The following is a 24,353-nucleotide window of genomic DNA, read 5'->3' as shown; positions in this document are numbered from 1 at the left end:
TGTATGCTGTGATCAAATGTGGAAAAGGGTTGTGACTACCTCCACATGCCAAAGGAGTGCAGAGGTGTGAACCAGTTGCTTCCACATGGCACTGTTGCTGAAGGCAGTGTGATAGAAGTGACCCTGGGTGATACTAAGTTCTGAAATTTGCTGAAGATTTTATTAAGAGGCCCAACATGAATGGGTCTCTTCTCTTGCTTTGTGCAAAAGAAAAGCAAGGAAAAGAACAAAATCAAAGAGCATATGCAAATCCTGGGATATTAACTCTATTTGTTAAAGTAGAGAGTTTATATTATTTGGTTCTTTGAAAATGAGGCCCCTTGTTAGCTATAGGAGTATGGCTCAATTTCTGCACACTAGACCACAAAAGTAATGGATGGTTGTTCTCATAGGGAGTACCATTCTCGACCTAACCTGAATGGCTTCTTCTCCAGCAGCTTCATCTGCCAACTCTGACTTTTCCATGGGTATTGGCTCTGAAAACCTTGTCGGCTCCTCTCTTCCGTGCTTCTTTAACATTTGTACAAATGCCCCTCACATCACACCTACCTCCCCATTGAATGAAAAGTGCCTGCTTACTCACTTGTGCTCACTGACATCCTTCATATGCTAAGCTTCTTTGAGGCAGAAGAAGAAATGTATTCACCACAAGGTCTCCACTGTCCAGAATGGAGTATGAACTCAGCAAATGTCTATTGATAAATTTACTATATAAACAAATGAGTCTTGAGAGAATTATGCCTATTTTGAGGGTGAGTAGAAGGCATCCAATGATCTTTAACATTCTCTCCAAGATTTCCTGTTTCTAACCCAGCTTGTGGAAGTGATCACAGCCACTCAGAGACCCACAGCAAGGAGAAAGAATACCTATTCCAGAAGGACCAGAGCATATCAGATCTCATGCAGTAGTCCCCAATAAGAAGGACCTTGCACACAAATAGTGATGGCAAAATGATGTGAACATGGGCCCTAAAAGCAGATGACCTGGGCTTCGGACCCATCTCCGCCATCATGAGCTGTGTGACTATAGGCAAGCGGCCCAGTCTCTTGATACTTCAGTTTTCTCCTTTATAACAGAATAATGATTGTGTCTACTTCAAAAGGTTGTAGTATTATATTAAGTAAGCTAATGCATATCAACTGCTTAGAACAACTCTTGGCATGTTGTGTATCCTACAAAATGCCAATGTTAAAATTATTACACAAATTCTCCCCATAACCCTCTCAAAGAAAATTCAGTAGAACTGGGATTTGGGTTGGTATCCTCAGTACCATTTTCAAAACCAGAGAGAGAGAGAGAGAGAGAGAGAGAGAGAGAGAGAGAGAGAGAGAGAGAGAGAGAGAGAGAGAAGAGAAGGAAGAAGAAGAAGAAGAAGAAGAAGAAGAAGAAGAAGAAGAAGAAGAAGAAGAAGAAGAAGAAGAAGAAGAAGAAGATAGAGACCATGTGCCATGACTAGAAGCTAACTCTACTGTATACCTGGTGGCCTCACTCCTATTGAGAAGTCCCTGGACAGCTCCACAACTCAGAAACGACACCAGTTCGTGTAGATGTAGACTCCCTCCTTATGTTTTCTGAAAGAGCAGAACAAAGGACTCAAGAAAGCCTGCTTTCTCCAGAATTCCACATCACAGGGAGTATGTTTCAGAACCATTCATGTTATGGGTTTTATGCGACTCACTTCTAAGCAACAATACAGAATGAGACAAAATGCTTTAAAAATAATATTCTCAAGTTGCTGACCATTCAACTATACCCCTATCATCTCTTTAGTTTTCAGTAACCACTTTAAAAAACAAATGCAGCTTTGATTTTCTCTTATTCAAGTTCCTCAAAAGCTGATGATCTTTCCATCAAAAAACCCTCTCCTCAAATGACTGGATATGTTTTACTCTTTAATGTGTCCTTTGGTAGGAACCGTGTTTTAACCAGGCTGCCTGGCAACCATCTGGGTACAAAATGAATGCATGCTTTTAACCGCTGACCTCGGCACCCTCAATTGTAGGACATCCGTCAGATATTCATCACACAACCATAGACCATGTTTTGTGCTCTGCATCAGAGAGGCAGCCGGACACCACCCCAAAGGATTTCCCAATATACTTTCTACACATCAAAGTGAAGGTTTCTGAAGCTGACTGTAATCCCTGTCTTTGCAAACAAAAGTGCTGCACATTAGTGAATGTTGTGCAATTGCCATGCAAATCAAAAGACCCTTTTTCCCCTTCTCACTGTAAGACTGGCCTTTGGAAAGAAGAGGGTAGAAAAGAAAAGAAATCTTTGGTAGAAATGACAAAAATGCAAAGTAAAATAAAGCCATAAACTGGAGAGTCTACAATGACTGAAGACAACCAAGAGAAACTGGAACTGAGGAGAAGATGAGTAAATAAACATCCTAAGAAACTATACAGAGCCGGGCTTGCTGGCCCACGCTTGTAATCCCAGCATTTGGGAGGCTGAGACAGGAAAATCGTGGTTTGCGGACAGCCTCAGCTACTTAGAGAGGCACTTCACCGTTAAAAAAAAAAAAAAAAGACTAAAAAATAGGGCTGGAGGTGTAGCTTGGAGGTACAATGCCCCTGGGTTCCATATCTGGTACAAGAAAGAAAGAAAGAAAGAAAGAAAGAAAGAAAGAAAGAAAGAAAGAAAGAAAGAAAGAAAGAAAGAAAGAAAGAAAGAAAGAAAGAAAGGAAGGAGAAAGAAAGACTCACTCTATATACAGCTCAGACTGAGACCAACTTGAGATGCCAGTCAGTCCAGGTTGGAGCCAGACAACACATGTTTTCTGCCCTGGATTTGCCCTCCAGAGCTGTTGCTTACATAATCTAGATATTTCTGTTTACAACTGTTTTTAGAACTGGCAGCAGGTTCCTATGTTAATTTTGTTATTACATTTATCATTTTGTTATTACATGAATCTAAATTTATTGACTATAGAATAGTGAGTTATAAAAGAGTACGTTAGAGAGATTTCCACCCATATATAGCAGATGGGCTGCAGATTAGGTACTTGGTTCTAGAAAATGGACTACCAACAGAAACCGTAAAATAAAATTGAAAAGACAATGGAACATTAAGGGAAATTATATGAAGAGGAAAAAAAAATCTCCCATAATCTCACTGTCCTAACATGTGTGTGTGTGTGTGTGTGTGTGTGTGTGTGTGTGTGTGTGTGTGTACTGGGAATTAAACCCAGGGTTATTCTACTTCCAAGCTCAATTTTATTTTTTTATTTTTTAAAGCATGGTATCATTAAGTTTCCAAGACTGGTCTCAAAATCTGTGATCCTTCTTTTCTGTCTCAGCTTCCCAAGTATTGGGATTACCACCTCGTCACCCAGTATTGACCACCACACCCAGCTTAAGGTAATCTTTTAAAAAAAAACCCACAAACATTTATTTTTCTTAGTTATGGAGGCTGAGAGATCCAAGGCCAAGGCTCCAGCAGACTCCTTGTTTGGTGGGACCCTTTTCCTGGCTCTTAAATTGCCATCTTTTGCTGTGTCCTTGCAAGCAGAAGAGGGGCAAGAACACTCTCTGGATCTTCTTTCCTTCCTTCCCTCTCTCCCTTCCTCTCTCTTTTCTTTCATCTTTTGTACTGAGGATTGAACCCAGGGCCATTTTACCTCTGAGATACCCCTGAGCCTTATTTTATTTTTGAAACAGGGTCTCACTAAATTGCAGAGGGCCCCACTATAAGTTGCTGAGGCTGGCTTTGAACCTGCAATCCTCCTGCTTAACACGATCATTTTTATACATTTACTTCTAAGCCATTTTTCCAAGTTATATCTTTTTACAGTAACACTTGTGGATACAGATTTCACTTAGTATATTGCATTTTGAATTAAGCATTGGTTAACATAAACCAACATTTCTAATCTTCATAATGATCATATAAATGTGCATTTAACACATATTATACTTTCAGTAGGTAACAATTTGACTATGTCTAACAACATGTTTGTGAGAAAATATTTTCTATCAACTTCAGATTCCAGCAGCAACAAATCTCCCTCCCAAGCTCCAGGATCCTGCCATGCTTGCTGAACTTTCAGACCCTGGGAGATGAGGCTCTTTCGGGTATAGTTTCCCTTATCTTCAACAGGGCTCCTCCAGGACAGGGAAACTGATGGGATTCAGAGCAGGAACAGAGGATCCAAGGAGTCAAAGAGGAGGGTGGGAGTTTGGGAAAGTTGGAGATGCTGAGGGAAGCTGGAGCCTCCCACCTCTGCTCTGTCCTGTAGATAATCCCTTTTTGATTTTTTTTATGGGCCTCAAGAATTGTCTCTACCTAGTTCCAGTTCCAAGGTATAATCATACCTTCTGTATAGAAATGTTTTCTTCCCGGGGCCCTGTTTAATGCTGGTAAAACTGAAAATAAATATCTCTCTGCCAACCCCCTACTTTCAGCATTTCACTCTATTATAGGCCCCTGAGCACAAAAGGGGCCAATATGCAATTCATCCACACTGTAAACTGGGCATGTCAACAGCACTGATGAGGATATTGAGGATGGAGAGGCATAGAGTGAAAGGAGGGATCTCTAGTGAATGAAGAGGTAAAAGAAAGAGATGAAAGCAGGTAGCCTCAGCAGAAATCTCTCTGAATGACTCACCCACTCACTCTCTGTTAACTGAATGTCATCTAAATACCTGGGATACATCAATGAACAAACAGACAAAATCTTTGCCTAAAAGGATATTGAACTATACCACAGAAATGCAAATGATGTACAACAGAAATAATAAGTAGGCCAGTTAAATAATGTTAGGAAGAGTCATATACAATCTGGGGGAAGGGGAAAATATTAAGGGGAAGAAAAAGGTTGAAAGGACTGTTGACAACTTCAGAATGGGTGGCCAGAGTGGGTCTCCTTGACAAAGTGAGAAGCTCTGAAGGAGAAAGGAAGCTATCTACTGTGGCTCTTTAGGGACAATGTGCTCTAGGAAGAGCAACCAGTACTGACCAGCACCAAGACACTAGAGGGGAGCGTGCCTCCGTGTGTGAGGAGTAGCCAGGAGGCCAGTGTGGTTGCAGCTGTGGGTAAGATGGACAAGGAGCAGAAGATGAGGTCAATGAGACCCAAATACTGCAAGGCATTGGGACATCTTCAACTTTGCAAGGTTTTTCAGGGAAGAGTAACATGGTTGTATAGATTAAGCATTCAGAAACACAGGGCCCTGTCTCTGGGATCTTCATAATGATCACACAAATGCTCATGTCATGCACAGTATAAAAGTCTAAAGGGCCACTCCCCTGTTGTGTTGAGAATAAATGAGAGGTGCAAGAGTGGAAATGAGGAGACCAGACGGGAGGCAGCTGCCTCCAGAAGAGAGATGTTGATGGTTTGAAACAAAGCAGAACTCACAGCAACAGGGGTGGGACTCCAGATTTACTATGAAGATAGCAAGAGGATTTTTCTGGTGGATTAGATATGGAGTCTGATAGAGAGCAATTAGGGATATGTCCAAGGTCTTAGCCTCTCATAGTGTGGTTACCAGACCCTGAGGAGTGAATTGAAAAGGAGTGGAAAGCGGAAGACCAGCAAGGAGGTTCTTGCATAATCAAGGTATGAGGTGATGATATGCAAAGAGATATGGTGTTGCTAGGGATGTAGAAAAACAGATAAATTGTAAAGGTTGGGGTAAATTGACAGAGCAAAGAATGAAAGTTTCAAATCAACATATTATAGCAGAGAATACCTATTCTCCCTTTATTTAATGGTATAGAGTTTTTTTTTTTTTTAGCTGACAGCACATGTACCCTGCCAAAGCTTAAGTTTTCTACATTCTGTTATAGCTAAGTGTGTATATGACAAAGTTATGGCCAACTGGAGTAGAAGTGATATTTAAGATGTTTGAATTATGCCCTTAATAAAGGTATCTTCTCTTCTTATTGGCTTCTGGAATTTTCAGCAGAAGCAAGAGCAGCCTTCTTAAACCATGAAAAGTAAAACGTTCTGTGAGGATGATGGAACAGCAAAATTAAACCCCATGCCAACCCATGACTGCCTACCCTGATTTATTTATCCATCGTGTTTAAGCCTCTCTATTAAGGGATTCATTTTGTTAGAATTCTCTGCCCTTTAGTCTAATACAAGTTCTCTTAGCAGTTCCAAGCACAAAGCACATACACCAAATGCTTACCAATTTCATGAAGCTGGACTCTATTCAACAGAGAAAGATTTAATTCCAACCTGCATCAGCTCACTCATTCCTAAAATATCTAATTAGTATTTGAATTTCAATGCCCTGAGTCACTGTGCAAGAGACCCCGGTCTAGAGCAAATTGCTGCTTATAGAACTAATGTTTACCTAATAACTCATTGCTTCTCTTTTAATCAGGAGGCCCAATTCTACATCATATCCAAAGCAGAGATCTCAGACAAACATATGTTATCTGCCATAGGGGCAGAAAATGGCATCACCAATGAACTTCTAATTCTCCATAAAACCCTGTCATCATATCTGTGATGATTCAACTCACCCATTATCCAAAGAAAACAGCATTGAGTTCTAAGCTGCCACTGAACAAAAATATATACTCTATTCAGATACAAATACTAGCTGTGAGGGAGCCTAATAAGCCATCAGTGGATGCAGAAGGAATTCAGTTGGATTCTGTGCAGCTCAGATGTGCAGCCAAAGCTGCAGTGTTGGCTTCCAAGCCTTCACGCATTCCCAAACAGAAACCATCACGTCCAAGCAGGAAGGCTCCCACCTATTCAACCTTGCGCTATTTGGGGGCTCGCTGTGTGAAATGTGACAGTCCAAGTGATTTGATCAACCACCCTTTTCATTCATTATTTCCTTGCATGTCAAGTGCAAGAGATAAAAAAAAAACTTTAGAGAAGCAGTTGAAGGGGTTAATAAGATTGTATAGAAAATATATAGTTATTTTTATTCTTGGTGGTGGTGGCATTTGGGTCAAATTCGAAGGGAGAGGCTGGTGCACTTTGGGTAATAACATGACCCTCTGGTGAAATGACTGGAATGCTGGGAAGATTAAGGTGCTATAGGTGTAGTTCCTCCAAAACGGGTCATGTGTAGGTGTTTAACTTGGCAATGAGGGCATCAAGCTGTGAAGTAGTGACATTAATAAAGCTGAGAGGAAAAGGGCCATGACCCAAATGAGATAAAGAGCAAATATTTATTGAAAATCTCAAGTCAGGCAGAGAGAACATCATGTGACAAGTCAGTCTTTGTCCTCAAGGTACAGTGATCAGGGTTGAGGGGAAAGAGAAAGCAGTTAGCCATTGTTAAGTGTGCTCAGTGCCAAGAGGAAACAGAATGACAAAATATATATTGAAATCCAGTTTGGGAACGGGGAATAGGACAGTGCTTCCTAAAGAAGATATAAATGGGGCGGGCGTGATGGTTCAGTGCTAGAGTGCATACATGAGACCCTGGGTTCAACCCCTAGTACTGGAAAAAAAATGAAGGAAGGAAAGAAGGAAGGAAGGAAGGAAGGAAGGAAGGAAGGAAGGAAGGAAGGAAGGAAGGAAGGAAGGAAGGAAAAAGAGGCTATAGGTACGCTGAGGCCAAAACGCTTCAATAGTTAGCTTGCTATACTTATAGACTAAGGAAATATTTCATGTCTATGAAGATACTTCTACAGAATTGGGTTGATATTTGTCTATTTAAGTGAGTAAAACAAAACTGATGTCTAAGATATACTCTTTTCCCACAATCTACCTGAACAATAGAATAGGTCACTATGTATATTTTAGGGAAAAAAGGCAGGACACTAGTAAAGAAGAAAAGAAAGAAAGAAAAGAGACAAGAAATTGACATATTGATCAATTTGTCTCACCTAGAAAATCTAGACCCCTGAAGGGAACTTGGAATCATCCAGGGCCAATTTTGTGATAGTAACATGTGAAAATCTGCCAAAGCAGATGTGAACTGTCCTCGCCATGGACTGGAACACTGGCAGGCTGCCGCTGCCCACCTTTATGGCCAGTGATAATCTCTCAGAGTCACTGGTCTCTCCAGGCTTGGCTTTTCCTTGGAAAATGAAGATATTGGATGAGAGCAATGGTTTCTAAAAATGTTTAATTTACTATAATCCATAATAAAAGCAGACATTATAGACAATGACCTGGCAAATAGCTCTTTTTATTCATGTTAATCCATTTGCTCTTTTTCTAGTTTATTCAAATCTATTTCTTTTTAAAATAAATTGTTAGTAGACCCACTAAACTAATAGTCTATCCCATAGTTTGGGATCCAGGGTCCAAACAATTCCAGACTAGATCATCTCTAAGTGCCCTTCCAACTCCAGTCCTGAGAATCATCCACACAACCACATAGCATATAATCATCCAGTGTGTGTGTTACATAGATCATATACACACACAGGTGCACACACACACACACACACACACACACACTCACACACACACACGCTTTTATTGGTGCGTTGTAGTCTCACTTCTAAAGCATTCAGTGAGCTCCCCCCAGCTCCCTCCCCACCCCTTCTCTTCCCCATTCATGATATTGAGATTGGCATTGATATTTTCACATACACACATAACATCAATAGAAGTGTTTCCTTCATTAATTTCCCCTCTCCCAATCCCTCTCCATCACTCCACTGGGGTGTAGCCTCCATTATCTAAGGTCACTCTTGTATCCCAGCTACTCTTTAGCTTCTACATATTGAGGGAAAACATATGACCTTTCACTTTCTGTGACTGGCTAGTCTCACTCAACAAATGTTCTCCAGGTTCATCCATTGTCTTGCGCAGTACACGTTTCACAGAGGTCGTGTCCTATGAGAGTCACAGCAGTGGGGTAACAGGGAAGATAGCTTATGAGAGTCATCAGAGACCACACGGCCAAGGAAGGACAGTTTGGGCCTAAAACCCAGTGATTACACTGCACAGCAATGCTTATCTCGCTTAGCAGCTCATCTTTGCTAAGAATATTCCACCTCCTGACCACTCTGGTCCTCAAGCTTCAACTTAAATGCCTCTCCTCATCTGTCTGAGTAGAGATGGAAATGAGGTAAACACAGTTAACTGCTCTATCCTTCAGGACCGCCCTGCCTCAGGTAGATGCTAGTCACAGGTACATGGAACTCAGTCCTCATCCTGGAAGAGCTCATGTTCTAGCAGGGGAAAAAAATTCTCCCACAAACCTGCCCACTCATCGTGGCACCAAAGACTCTTTCAAAGCTGCCCTTCTCTTTTGTTTCCTCACTAATAGCCTCATTTTTCAGTTGAACCTCAGCACAGTCCTCCCATCTGGCTGCAGAAAAGCAGGAAGCCTAACCCTTCTCTGAGACTCTAAGTGGTGAAGGTGGCAAGACAGCTGGATGGGGGCACGCCACTGGGAAGAGAAGGATGTCCCTGCCTGGGATGCTTCCCTCTCTCACTGTTAGTAAAGTTGTGGAGGGGGTGCCAGCAGATTCTCATTAGTGACCTAGATACCTTCCTCAACCCAGACCTGCATCCAGGGTGTGTAAAAATGTTATTTGACATCATGGAAAGGTCAAGCCCCACAGATTTATGGATCACATTCCAATTACATGACTTGAAAGGGAATAAATTACAGCCAGGACAAGAGTGTTTCTAGGGGGCCAAAACTTCGGCATTTGAGCTCTCCCTTTATTTTCTTAACTATTCACAAAGCAATTAATGCTGGTTGGTAATATTCCCACACTTCTAAGCAATTATTGTCATAATAATTGGAGCCTGTAGTGGGAATGTATAGGTTTGCTTTCTAGCATCCATCCCTTCTCCCTCTGATGAAAATATCTAGACTTATTACATAAAAACCACATCCCCTTTAATCTCAATCAATCGGTGTGGGTGGTCCTACCTTTAACACTATCTTCAACCCCAGAGGTAGGCTACAAGGGCTTAAGTTACTGGTAATTGATTTGGGAATTGGAAGATAATCCAATCAGAGTCACTCTCTGAGGCATCAAAGGAGGTATTCTTCTTTTTAGCAGCAGCTTCTCTGGATAGTGTGGTGTGAGCACAGGAGATAGGGCACTGTGCACTATTTTTTTTTTTTTTTTGGTGGTACTGGGGTGGAACCCATAGGCTTTCTACCTCCAAGCTATACTCCCAGACCTCTTTTCTATTTTATTTGGAAACAGGGTCTCACTAGGTTGCTGAAAGCCTCACTAAGTAGCTGAGGCTGGCTTCGAACCTGTGCAATCCTCCTGTCTCAGCCTCCCAAGTGCGGGGATTACAAGCGTGCGCCACCATGCCTGGCGACACTGTGGCACTATTAAGGAGAGGGAATCCATAGAACAGAGCATGAGGATAAAGGTGACATTCCAGAGGTGAGAGGAGTGTAGAGCCAGAGATATCTGCATCTTTAGGAATGTCACTTGGACTTCTCAGTCAAACCTTACGTCTTCTAGATCTTTTTTTAAAGGAGCCTTTTAAAAATTTTATTTATTTATTTATTTATTTATTTATTTATTTATTTATTTGTGGTACTGGGGTTCCTGGAAACCCTTATACTTCCAGGCTACACTCCCAGACCTATTTTATATTTTTATTTGGAAACAGGGTCTTTTGAGCCAGCTGGCTTCAAACCTTCAGGATCCTCCTGTCTCTGCCTCCCAAGCATGGGGATTACATGTGCACACCACCAGGCCTGGCATTTAAAGGAGCCCTTTTTTTTTTTTTAAGCCAGCTTGCATTTTCTAATATTACCAAAGTAATTCAGAACTTCAAGACCCTGGGAAGTAGAATATATATATACTGTAATTATAGTTGTGTGCCACTGTGCCCAGTTTATAAAGTACAAAGCCAGCCTCAGCAACTTAATAAAGCCCTCAGAAACTTAGTAACACCCCTTTTCAAAATAAAAAATAAAAAGGGCTAGGGATGTAGCTCAGAGGTAGAATAGCCCTGGATTAAATCCCTATATATATATATATATATATATATATATATATATATATATATATGTGTGTGTGTGTGTGTGTGTGTGTGTGTGTGTGTGTGTAGTTTGAATTCAGTGATTTACTTAATTGCACAATGACAAAATGAAGTAAGAATGGTGGGTCTGTCAAGATATCTGTTTTAGATTGGGGAATGTTAAGTCTCATGAAATTTAAATGAACTGTCCAAGCTGCTGTGGGGAGGTGGGGGCACAGGCTTTAAATGTATTTCCTGCTTCTATCGCTCTCAACTCAGTCCTCTAAGCCAAAGAGATTGCCTCTATTCCCAGAAACAAATATGAGTTGATACATAGCATAGCAGTGGGATAAACTTGACCAAAGCCTGTAAGATGTGAATCCCATGGCAGGGCCAGAAGTACCTGGATGGAGACCTTGAGCAAGTTCCTCTCCTCTCATTTTTCTTTTCTGTTAAAGGAGAGGTTTGAAGTAGAATCTCTGATTCTCCAAGCTCTAAACGTTGTATAATTCTAGACCTTCCTATCCCTACTCTCAACTTATCTTTCTCCCAGAATAATAATTATAACCTTTGCTGACATTCTAGACCTTTCTATCCCTACTCTCAACTTATCTTTCTCCCAGAATAATAATTATAACCTTTGCTGACATTTTTTCCAGTACTGGTGCCAAGTACCATGCTAAGAACTCTGCCTCCATTTTCTACATAACTCCTATAACGTTCGTGTGTCCATTAAAACTCGTTAAAAGATAAGGAAACTTGACTCACAGAGGTTGAACAACTGTCCAAGACCAACAGAATTGGTGCGCTTGAAGGAGGGACCCGACCATGAGGATCATGGTCTGTATAGTGTGTGTGTGTGTGTGTGTGTGTGTGTGTGTGTGTGTGTGTGTGTGTGTGTGCATTTTAAGCTCTCTGCATTACCGGTTCACTTCTCCCCATGCGGAGGGAGGGTGACAAAAAAGGCGAATCAAATCACACCAAGCTGCAGAACCAGAAAGCCACTGGAAGGGCGCCCAGGAGGAGCCTTCGCAGGCCGAGGGGGCGGGACCCCCCCCCCCCCGCCCCAGCCCTGGGCCCTGCGGGCCAGCCTCCCCTCCCAGCCCCAGCCCCAGCCCCATTACCTTGTTAAGATGCGGGTTCCTGGTCACATCGTATCCGCGCTTCTTCAGCGGCACAGGGCGCGGCGGACCCGGCTTGGAGTGGCAGCCTCTGGCGGGCGCGGACGGTGCCCAGCGCGGGAGGGCGCCGCAGGCCCTGCCGGGCACAAGAGCCAGCCGCCCGCTGCCCAGCGCGGCGCCCATTGTCCGTGCGCAGACCTGGCACCAGGGAGAGACCAAGGTCAGGGCGCTTTCTAGCCAGCCAGTGCCCACGCGCCAGCAGGGTAATGATTCCGAGCTGGGGACGCGTCCTCCTGGAGAAGGCAGGAGCTGCCCAAGGGTTAAAAGCACCAGCTCCAAGCCTTCTCTAGGGCCACCTGCTCGGCTCGCTCTGCTTGCGCTGTGCCAGGCCTCGCCAAGCACCCTGCAAAGCGAAAGCAAGCGAAGACAGCAGATGCCTGGCAGGTGACAACCCGCACCGTCCCCGCCCCCAGCCCAGGGAAGATCCCAGGACTCTGGGTCCTGCTCGAGCGTTTGCCTCGGCCCCCTCCCTCCGCGCTCACCTGCAGAGCGAGTCCAGCTGGGGGTCCTGGCGGCCGGGCTGCGGGGCGGACGGGGCAAGGCGCTGCGCTCCCTTGTTCCTCTCTCCAGGCCGGTGCGTTCTGGAAGGAGAGGTCCTGAAACCTTCCTGCACAGTGCCAGGCGTCCCCTGAGGATGCGCGCCTGGCTTCTGCTAAAGTGTGCGCTGGCGTCCCCTGTGACGAGGAGATGGAGCTCAGCGCCCCCCGCCCCCCCCTCCCAGGCTCTGCACCCTGAGGAGCACAACACCAGGGTGGGGAGGTTAGCGCGAGAGAGCAGCATACCCTGTTCGCTCCCACCGTTTGGAGAAGGCCCTGGCTGCGCGATTGGAAGTACACATCCTCAGGCATCCAGCGCTCAACGTGGACTTGTGCTATCCAATCCAATAGCCATTAGCCACATGAGGCTGTACACATTTAAATAAATTAATGTACATAGAACAAAATTTGAAATCCAGTTTCTCGGTCACACCTGCTGTGTTTCGAGGGTTCAAGTGCCACTTGTGTGTACGCAGATATAGAACATTTCCATCTTTGCAGAAAGTTCTATTGGGCCTCCCTGGTATTGGCTCTGTAGTTCTTGAGACGCCTCCTGGGGACCCCATTGGGCTTGCCATGGATTGCTGAAGTCAGACCTGGACCTAGCCTGATTTTGTACTGTTTCCAAAAGACAGTTTGGAGAGACTTATAAACATTTCATTGCGGATGGGACAAAATTCAAATCCTTTGGGGCCCACTAGTTATCCTACAGCCTGCCCCCAGGCAACTTCTCCATCCCATTCCATGCTTTCCTCTGCTGGAGGTCTGGCCTCCCTTGCACCTCCTCCCTGTTTCTCTGTCCCACTCAATCCCCTCCCACCTGGGCCTTTGCAGTTGCCATTTAATGCCTTTATGTCCCACTCTAGCCTTCCAAAGAGCTGCTCATTCCCGTCTCTCAGGGCTCCACTAATTTGTCTGCTTGATGGCTTTTCTTTCCTTGGCTTCATCGGATGTTGACCTCCACCAGGGATACATAATGATGGAGGTTTTCAATTCACAGAAGATAACATAGTCAGTAATTTAGCTTGTTTTCCTGATGCTTACAGTTGGTCTCCCTCTTGGAAGATAAGTCTTACAAGGAGAGGTTCTTTGCTGGTAAACCCATTTATCTTTACACATAGCTCAGTGCTTGTTTGGTAGTTGCACAATAAATAGCTATTAGGTGAATGAAGGGAAATGTCAGCCTCTTTCTTTCATAAGGATTGCAAATCCTCAGACAGACTGCCAGACAGATAGCTGCTTCTCTGCTGAATCCCTTTCAAAGCCCACTGCTGTCACAGGTTCTAAGTACAAAGCAGACATCTTGGTGCATAATGTGTTTAGTCCGTGCAGTTTAGGATTCCCTCATCCCTTCAGGAATAACTGTCTCTCCCTTCTCTGGTCTGATTTATCTAATTTGCAACTTGAATGATTTATATAAAACAGTGCTTTCTTTGTTTTTTTTTTTATCAACTATCATTCTCTAACAATGAAAACTAGCATTCCCGTTAAGAAAATATCCATGTGTGTATCCAATTGCTGTAATGTGGAATTGTCCCTCTTTTTACATTAATAATTGATTTATACTCATATTTTCATAGTAAAAAAAAAAAAACTACCATTTTAAGCCGGGAACAGTGACACATGCCTGTAATCCCAGTACTTTGGAGGTGAGACAGGAGGATCGTAGGTTGAAGGCCAATCTAAGCAACTTAGGCAGATCCTGTTTTAAAATTAAAATAAATAAATAAATAAAAAGGGCTAGGGGTGTAGCTTAGCAGTAGAGTCCGCCTCAAATAAAACCTAGTATTTTATTAAGATAGTATAAAATTATTGTTTATTTGTTTGGGTACTGGAGATTGAGTCCAGGAGCATTCTACCTCTGAACTACACCCCCCAGCCTGATTTTATTTTATTTTTTTATTTAAAGTACGGTTGAACTAAACTCCTGAGGCTTGTCTCAAACCTGAGATCCTCCTATCTCAACCTCTCAAATACTGGGATTACAGATGTATGCAACTGTACCCACTTACATAATATCAAATTTTTAAAAACTGTACTTTATGAAATGGAATCAAAATTACCTAGTGGAGGGACAGAGGCAGGGGCAAAAATATAGATTTCCAGGTCCATTCTGTAGAGTCTCCTTCAGTAAAGTTTAAATTCCTGAAGTTGGGATTATTCTTGGACTGTATATTTCTGTAAGTCTACAAAGGATCTTTATTTATTCCTAAATCAGTTTAAGACAAATATTTGTTTCTTGGCAACTTAGAGAATTATCTAACTCCTTTTAAGGCGATTGTATTTGCACTTCCTTCCATCAGTCTACAAATTCCTTGAAGGCAGAGACCCTGTGTATTTCCACCTTTGGTACCTAGCACATAGCAAGTCGTTGGCAACTGTTTGTTCAATGACTCTGCCTTTGCTCGATGGGATGACCTTCTCCTCACCCGGGTGAAATTTAGTAGGTAACCTCAGTCACTGGAAACTTGGCTAGAAACTAAGGACGTACACAACAGAAGTGTCCAGAAAAGCAAATATTTTATAGGATCAATCCACTAAGGCACGTACAGGTTGCAAGAGTTTCTTGTATGTCCTCATTGTACCCTATATCCCCTCAACCAGACACGATCAAAACAACACTGCTTTTCCTTGTTTGTGTTTGTTCATTGGCCACAGTAAAGTGCTAAAGGCAAATCTACTAGGTGCAGGGACAGAAGGCAGGAGCCAGAGGAGGTGGCTTCCCAGAGCCACAGAGTTGTCCTAGGACCCCAGATCTTCCCTTGCAGCTGAGCTCTTTTCCAGGCATTGTGGTCCTCCACCAGATGCATATTGGCATCCCATTTCCCAAGGAAAGGAGAATAGGGGAATGAAAATATGGAAGACACACAGTACTCCTTTAGAGGGAGGACTTGAACACAGTATATGTTGCTTCTATTAATATTCAGCTGGAGAAAACTAAGTCATATTAATCCACCAGCAGGCTGGAAAGTATTGTTTCTCATAGAACAGCATGCCTAAAGCTCGGTAGGGGAGACTTACTGAAAGAAAGAGAGGTAGAATGGTTCTTAGGGGCTGTAACTAGGAGTCTAGGTGCAGTAATAATTTTATATTAAAATGACTGACATGGAGAGGATGCTCAGAACTGTTCTCTAGTGTTATTCACATGTGTGGGTTCTTTCCTTGGTTTCATGGCAACTTCTTTACTTTTAGATCTGAATAGCGAATTCTAGAGACCAGGTTTAAGATCATGAGAACATGCAAGAACTTCTTCCAACTCCATACAGCTCCTACCTCTTCAGTCAGCTAACCTGGGGTCTGGTCCAGCACTAGATAAAACTAGCAAGTCTCCATAATTGGCCTTGGCTCCTCTCCTTTCATGCCCCATCTGCCAACCTCTGCCATCATTGTACTGCTGCTTCCTGAGGCAGCAGGGAAGGAATCTCTCCATCCCCTTGGCCAGAGGTTCACATTCCAAGTGTATTCAATACCTTTGCTTTTAATTATGATTATAGAGATTTGAGCATCTACCTGTTGCCCTTCTAGCTTTCAAGTTGTAGCCATCATTTATAATGCTTTGCATCTCCAGTATTTTAGATAGTGCCTGGCACTGAGAATGTGTTCAGTATTTTAAATTAAATTAAACTTATACAAAGAAAATTTTTGGATTACCTTCTAAGTGGATTTAATTGAAACCAAACTTGGCACATTAAAAGGGCATGAAGGTAGCTTTTTTTTTTTGCAAGTTAGTTTTTAGTTCAGGCAGCTATTTTGAACAAGATCACTTGTCTTCTATTATATTTTAGTTAACTTATTTATTGTTTTTGAATGCATAATTATTTATTGCTATGACTCAGTGTTTTGTCCAAAATGAAAGCTATATTCAGAAGAGTGACCCCTCAAGTCAGAGTGATAATGAGCTATCTGTAAAAAAAAAGTACAAGCAAGTCTTGTAATTCTTCCAAAATGATTAAGGTTGATTAAATGATGAAATAAGATTAAATTCTCTTCTTTTTTATTTTTTTAACATCACTTGTCTTTTAAAAACAGATTTTAATGAACCTACATAAGGGCTTTAGCAAGGAGGTGAGTTTTTTCATATTTGTACTAGGGATTGGATTTATGTACTAGAGATTTGTGCTATAGCTTTTACTTTTTTTGTACTAGATTGTATTTTACTTCTGAACTATACCCCCATTTCTTTTTATCTTTTATTTTGAAACAGGGTCTTGCTAAGTTGCTGAGGCTGGCCTTAAACCTGTGATCCTCTGTCTCACCTCCCAAGTATTGGGATTACAGGTATGCACCACCAAACGAGGCTTAAATTAGTAGTTTCTAACTATGAAAATATGAGTGTGAATCCAAGTATTATTATAAAGAAAATGAGGCTAATTTAAAATTCAATATATCTCAGCTAATCACATTGCTTCACAAATTTATTTATAATAATTTATACGAGTAATTTTGCTCATGATTGCCTTAAAGAACTTTTTAATTTGTAATGCTGCTATTACTATTTGTAAATACTTCTACTGTATTATTTTTACAGCAAGGAGAATCATGAGAAGTATTTGTCTCCTCCTACTCTGCATACTCACCATTCCACATATGCGCCCTGTGCCCTGGGTCTTTCTTTGCTCAAGCAGTTTCTTCTCTTCCGGGCATCTGCCAGTCGAGGCCCTGTCCTTCCTCCACAACTTCCACAACTCCACTCAAGCTCCTCCAGCAAGTCTTACTGATTCCCAGTCAGCAGCTCACACTATACCCTCCTGCCAAAAGCTGCTATTTGTATCTCTCTCCCCTGAGCCTGAAAAGAACTCACAGATGTAAGCACTTTGAAATTACATGGTCCAGACTCCACTAGTAACTAGCTCCTATGACCTTGTGCACTTGATGTGCCTTTTTGTGGTTGTTGTTGGTACTAAGACTTGAACCCAGGAACATTCTTCCTCCAAGCTATATCCCCCAGATGTTTTCATTTATTTATTTATTTATTTATTTATTTATTTATTTATTTAACTTTTTGTTGTTTTGAAACAGGATCTTGTGAAGTTGCTGAGAGTCTTGCTAAATTGCTTAGACTAGCCTCAAACCTGCCTTTGTCTTGTCTCTATCTTCCCAGTAGTGGGATTACACAGGCACATGCCACCACACCAGACTCATGTGGCTTCCTTAATCCTTAAGTTCTCCTGGATAAAAACAGGACCTAATATTACTTTTCACATTGATTTTTGGTGGGCTTGTTTATTTAAAGTACATTATAACATGTTTACCCTATGACAGGCACTGTTCTAAGCACTTTATAAATACATAGTCCTCGACTTCATATTTTCTACTTTACAATGGTTCAGTAGAAACTGTTCTCCTCATGTTGATCTTTTCCCATGCTAGGGATATGTTTGAGATACTCTCTTGCTATGTGGGACAGCAGCAGCGGGCCCCAGTTCCCAGTCAACTATGTGACCACAAGAGTAAACAACTGATAGTCTAAGTGCACTGTGTTGCTAAGCTATGATGTTCAGTAGGATAGATATATTAAATGTACTTTCAGGTTTCATCATCCTCAATTCACAGTGGGTTTTATCAGGATATAACTCCACCATAAATCAGGAGACATCTGAACTAACTCATTTAAGCTCATATTTTTTCTGTGAGATACCGAGTTGATTTTAAAGTGATTTCTCTCAGTTCCATATCTATCTTTCTGTATTTGGCTTAATGATAATGATTGCCCCCTACAAACCAGTTCTTTGGCAGCAGATCTCCTGTTAATTTCTGCCAGTCGGGGCACTAGAGGGAGATCAAAAGCTAGAGAGGAGAGACTTTTTTATGCTGGTTTGCTATTGGTTCCCTTCAGTGTCTCCTAGCAGCAACCCTTGCCCAACATCAACCATTGGCCCCAGTCTGCAGCATCCTTCCCCACCCTAGAACAACCTCACTATCCCCCTGTAGACTTCGCATCAGCCTCTGATGGTCACCCAGTCTTCCTTTGTTCTTCTAGCTGCAGGGACTGATGGGAACTGCTTCCTCTGTTCACCATTTGTGGCTGCTCAACATTCTCTTCCTTGCCCCTCTAGCACATGGAAAGCCAGCTATTTATATTAAATTCTTTTTGTTGAGATGCACCTTATATTGATGTGTCTTCTAATTTAACCAAGTCTGTTATGAATTAATACAATTATTATTCTCATTTTACAAATAAGAACACAAAACCCAGAGGAGCTAAGTTGCCTGAAGTGGGCTGGGACTTAAGCCCAGGCCCCCAATGCCTTGGTGGTCCCAGGACGTGGAGGGCTTACATTTTTGAAGCGCTGAGTCAGGCCTGCTGCCTGGCCAGCCCCACATCCCTCCTCATGGCCACTCTCCAGCCTTGCATCCTACACCGCCACTTGCACAGGGTGTGTGCAATGAATGCTACTGAGTTGGGTTTGCTTGACCTGAACAGAAGAGGACACAATGGCACAGAAGAGCTTGATTCAGAAATGACACAGAGCAGAAGTGGGGACACCAAGCCTCTGCTTCCTTTGCCTCTGATCGCTTTCCTTTGAAGTTGTTTCCAGGGTAACCGATTCCCCCTCTCTTCTCATCCCTTTCCCCACCTTCCGGCTGCCCTCCCCTGTTCCATTAAACCTTGGCTTCTTGACTTCAGCTTCATCTATTGAGAAGAGTTCTGTGACATTCTGAAAACATTGCAAAGAGAAATGAAATAGCAATTTTGTTTGGTAGCTGAAGATAGAAACGTTCCTTATTTTTCCGTTGCACCACATTCTATGTCTCTATTCAATTATGCATTCCATAATTTTAATGTCTGGTTTTAACAAGAAAAGAATATGTGTTAAATAACTACACCTGTAATAGAGGCTTTGCCATATCTGCATACTGTTATCACAAAGACACTGTGAAATCTTTGTTTATAAACTTATTCTGCCTTCTACCCAACTAATTATTGCACCAAGCATAATTGCTTCTAGAAGGAAAAATACAATATATTGCATTTTTTCACTAGTCTCCCTGACTGATCCTTAATTAGTCCTGCAACTAATTCTCAATGGGCTTTTTCATTCCTAACCTGTCCTACACACCAGTCCATATTTCCATGGCTAGTGTAGGTGCAATTTATAATTTGTTGCATACATGTCTCCACGCCCACCCTGCAAAAAAGATTTCCAAGAAGAAAATGTCCTTGACCAGAGTGACCAGGGAAAGAACTAATAGCTAGTACTTTGTGTGTGTCTTAGCCTTCGGATTTCCCAGAGGTTGTTTAAAAATTCTATTTTCTGTGCCTCTTGAAATACTCTATTCAAGCACTCCATCCTCTGACAGCCAGGGCACCATTTCTCCATTATGCTCCAGGCCCTCCGCCTCCTCCTTCCTCATACAAAAGTTAGACAAAAAAGCAACTGTTGGAAAAAGGCAGGACACGGAAACAGAAACCCAAGGCAGCAGCTGCTGAGTTAAGCAGCCGATAAGGGGAAACAAATTTGTGCCCTTGCGTTTGTTTGGAGGTCAGGGCAGCGGCCCAGCGGGATAAGGGGAGGGCTCTTTGTCCACGGTGTGATTTGCCCATCTGGCCCACTCAGCATCCTTTGGACCAGCTGACCCAGGCCACTGGCTGCTTCCTGGGCTCCTGCATGGGCTCCAGCTTGTCAAACCGTAATGAGCATGTCCTCCAGTTTCCTAATTAATTTTGCAACAGTCCCGACACACTTCCATAATGGGGAAAAAAGAAAAAACATTTTCCCTGCTGACAGTCTGGTTTCCTAGTGGAACAAACTCATCAGCAACCTGGAGGAATCCGAAGGTTCTCACTTGTGTTTGGGTTATTTTAAGTGTTTTTTAAAGTGTGTTTTCTCTGTGCATAATTGGTGAGATTAGGACAGCCTATTCCTAGTGAAAGAACTTGGGTTTTCTTCTGCTCTTTATCATTTCATTTGGTTTTTGTTTTCCCTTTTCACAAGATTCAGCCACTCAACTCCTCCTCTCAGCTGGATTCAGCCTCAAATCTCTCTGCCCGGTTCACTGCTCCTTCTCCCAAAGAGATGTAATTTGTTTCCTTTGTGGATTGTACAGGTCTTGAGTCTCAGTGTGGGTAGCTTATTATCATAATGGATGTTATCTGTGGCATCAGGCAGCCTACAGAGCAGGCATTCCCTGGGCTGTGAAACCCAATGTGGATTCCAATGTTTCTCCCTCTGTGTCCTACCAGTTACTCACTACAGGCATTTTACCGTATTATCAGGAATACCCGTGCTTCTGAGAAGAGGTGAATTTATTTCTCCATAGCTTGAACTTTGGCCTTGGTCTCAAATCTAAAAGGATTGGCTTAGAAAGGTTAAAAGTAGGGACTGACTAAGCAGCATGTAAGTGATACAGACTGGAGAGATGGCTTTTTACTTTCAGGCATCATATGAGATCGTAACAGATCTCGTTTATTTGTCTTTTATGTATTCTTAACAGACTTCATGCTGATGTTTCAAAGCAGGTGTTGAGACTTGAGTTTATTTAACACTTTGCAAAACAAATAAGGAATATAAGCCAAGGTTGCCATTTTGGGCTGCCATCTCAGATTTTTTTGCCAAGATACATTTCAATTTTTTTGTGTGGTATCTAAGAACTTTCTTTTGGGAATTAACTACATCTGGGTTTGGATCCCAGTTCAACCACTCGAAAGCTGTGTGATCCTGGAATAGTAACTTAATCTTTTGAAGCTCAATTTTTATAAAATGAGGATGATAATAATAGTATTTAGCTCATAAGGTAGTTTATTAAATATGTGGCACATAGTAAATCTTCAATAAATGCTAAGTATTACCATTTCAATACTTCCTCTGTATTCTCACAGAACAATTCTGGGCATGTAACAATTGCTGAATAAATATTGGTTAAATTGCATTTGGCTGGATTTTCAAAGGTTCAACTTTCAAAGTCTCAATGAGAAATATTGGTATACCTCAAAAGTAGATAATGCTCAGAGGTAGAGAATGAATATGCATTGAATTTACCTGCACCCGAATGATCACAGAACACACACACGCGCACACACACACACACACACACACACACACACACACACCATTTCAGATACTAAGGTTCTATTAAAATGAGAATCATAGCCAGGCAAAGTAGTGCACACCTGTAGTCCCAGTACTTGGGAGGTTGAGACAGAAAGATTTCAAGTTTGTGGAGAGCACACAGTAACTTAGACCCTGTTTAAAACAAAACAAAACAAAATAGAGATGGGGTATAGCTCACAGGTAGAATACCCTCGGATTTAGTGCCCAGTACCCCCCAAAACAACAACAATAACAACAACAACAACAACAACAACAACAACAACAACAACAACAACAACACAGGAGTCATGTGATAGTCCCCTAGGCTCCACCTATCTTGATTTGCATGCAAATACACTCACACCATTAGCCTTCAGTGTCCTAGATCTATCTTCCACACCTTATAAAATGCCAGGACCTCAACTCACCCCAACTGTGTGCAAATCTAAGAGTGCCCCAAGCAGAGAGAGAGGTTTTATGATCTGAGCCACACCTGTGACTCCTCTGCTTACCTTCTGCTCACTGGGGATATGGCTCCCTGTTCCAGTCCCCAGCACTGCTGAAACTCTGATCAGATCCCACTTGTGGCAGGGAGTCTGATATAACTTCTGAGTAGCTGATTTCTTAGCCAGTGATGCTTGAAACAGCTGATTCTACCTTTCTCCACATTTCCGTTGATCTCCACATTTTCCCTCCTGCTGTGGCAAAGCCAGATAGGGAGAAAGGTCTAAAACTCCTCTTTACACAGTTCCTCCAGATTTATCACCCTCTGGAAGGTCCCCCAGCAGAATAGCATAGGCCTCTACAAATTCCGCATCTCTTCTCAGAGAACGCAAATGGTCCTATCAAGTGGATTCCAGGACAACCTTATACCATACTCTGAACTTCTGCTTCCTCTAGACCCTGCTTCTAATTCTTGTCTATCCTGAAAACATGCTTTTCTATTATGCTTTCTCTGGAAGAGAGGCATTCTGCTTTTCAGCATTCAAGCTTCAGTAGTAGTGATTAGGTTCAAGTTTCTCTTCATGACACTCCAAGTCCTCATGTAAATCAGCAGTGTACCCAGACAGCCATGTAAATGTCCCAGAGCCCCTGTCCTATCTAAGACTTTTGATTGCCTAGAGAATTCAGAGTATCTCTGAACATGGATAAAGCTGTGCAATCAACAGACTCAGCCAGGATATCCCGATGCACATCTTTAAAAACATTTGTTTTAATAAGATGTATGTGACAGGTAAGGGTGGGTTGGCATTTCTTTATGGATCAGAAGTATTGAAGTTTAGTTGGAAGCTTTCTAAAATTCATGGTAATTATAGACTTTAAAAATTACATAATTCTAAAGTTGGAAGGGACTTTAGAAATCATCTAGGTTTTATAATAAATTCATGACGGTGCCAAGAATAGAAACTTTGCTCCCTGGGAAGCGTTTTCTGGATGCCAGAAGACTCTCAGCAGCCCTGCAGTGGTAGGAGACCTGATGAAATGTAGGGGGCCCTTTAGGAAGAAAGCATTCCTGATGATTAAATCGCATGATCACGTGCAGCAGCCTTATTTATTTATTTATTTATTTATTTATTTATTTTATTTTTTGCGGGTCTGGGGATGAAACCCAGGAACATTTGACCTCCAAGATACACCTCCTGCCCTATTTTTTATTCTTTATTTTGAGACAGGGTCTCACTGAGTTGCAGAGGGCCTCACTAAGTAGCTGAGGCTGTCCACGAACTGCAATCCTCCGGTCTCAGCCTCTCAAATGCTGGGATTACAGGCGGGCGCCACCATGCCTGGCTTGGTTTTCTTCTTAAAGAGGAGAAAATGTTCTATGTAGCATGGAGCTTCTTAAAAATAAGGCTGCTGAGCTGGGCGTGGTGGAGGCCCGGAGGATCACGGTTCATGGGCAGCCTCAGCTACTTAGTGAGGCCCTCTGCAACTCAGTGAGACCTGGTTTCAAAAATAAAGAATAAAAAATGGGGCAGGGGGTGTAGCTTGGAGGTCGAATGCCCCTGGGTTCCATTCCCAGACCTGCGAAGAAGAAGAAGAAGAAGAAGAAGAAGAAGAAGAAGAAGAAGAAGAAGAAGAAGAAGAAGAAGAAGAAGAAGAAGAAGAGGAAGAAGAAGAAGAAGAAAACTAAAGATTAGATTGGTAAGTAATCCAGATACTGAGCACTGGAGTTGTCACAAAGAGAATGTTCATGGCAATTAAAATTGAAAGTTAGAGATTTTAAAATGCTAACCATAACTTCCAACAAGCACTAATCATGCCAAGAAGATGAAAATCCTGGGCAAAATAAGACGTGGTTAATAATGAGTAATAATTAGAGGAAAATCTATCAAACTGTAACAATGCATTTAAAAATTTAAAATCTTGCTTACTTTTTTATAGTGTATGAGAGGATATTAAATGGGATTTTTATTACTAGTTATTAGTTCAGAGTTTCAGCTGAAAGCCATAAGCGAAGGCTAGTAGGTGATAATCCACATTCTGTGAAGACGAAGGAGACACCAGCCATGAACTCCAGTACTGAATGGACAAAGGGATCCCATTAGCAGAAAACTAGAGCCCATAACTGAGGAAGTTGGAAATAAGACTCTCATCTCTCACCCTGCATGAAAGTCAATTCAAGATGTATCAAAAACATAGAAATGAAATCAGAAATTTTGCAATTGTTAGAAGAGGCATAAGTTTAACTCTCCAAGATGGGTACTGGTAGAGACTTCCTCAACAA

At 42.2% G+C, this 24,353-nt stretch overlaps 1 protein-coding gene across 1 annotated transcript in view; it reads right to left on the bottom strand.

Moving 5' to 3' along the window:
• The window catches only part of ME3 (malic enzyme 3), a gene marked incomplete at its 3' end in the record, with an annotated part of 231,122 nt that extends 218,927 nt beyond the window's left edge, over positions 1-12,195 (bottom strand). The window contains exon 1 of the mRNA XM_080703143.1: positions 12,004-12,195. Within this exon, the coding sequence (XP_080559269.1) occupies positions 12,004-12,183 (180 nt within the window). The 5' untranslated portion in view covers positions 12,184-12,195. The remainder of the gene's footprint in view (positions 1-12,003) is intronic.
• Positions 12,196-24,353: the final 12,158 nt, after the last annotated feature.

Source organism: Muscardinus avellanarius, assembly GCF_963383645.1.
Source record: "Muscardinus avellanarius genome assembly, chromosome: 1".
NCBI classification, from domain to species: Eukaryota; Metazoa; Chordata; class Mammalia; order Rodentia; family Gliridae; genus Muscardinus; species Muscardinus avellanarius.
Note: the sequence above shows the minus strand (reverse complement) of the source record. Positions and strands in the feature narration are given on the sequence as shown.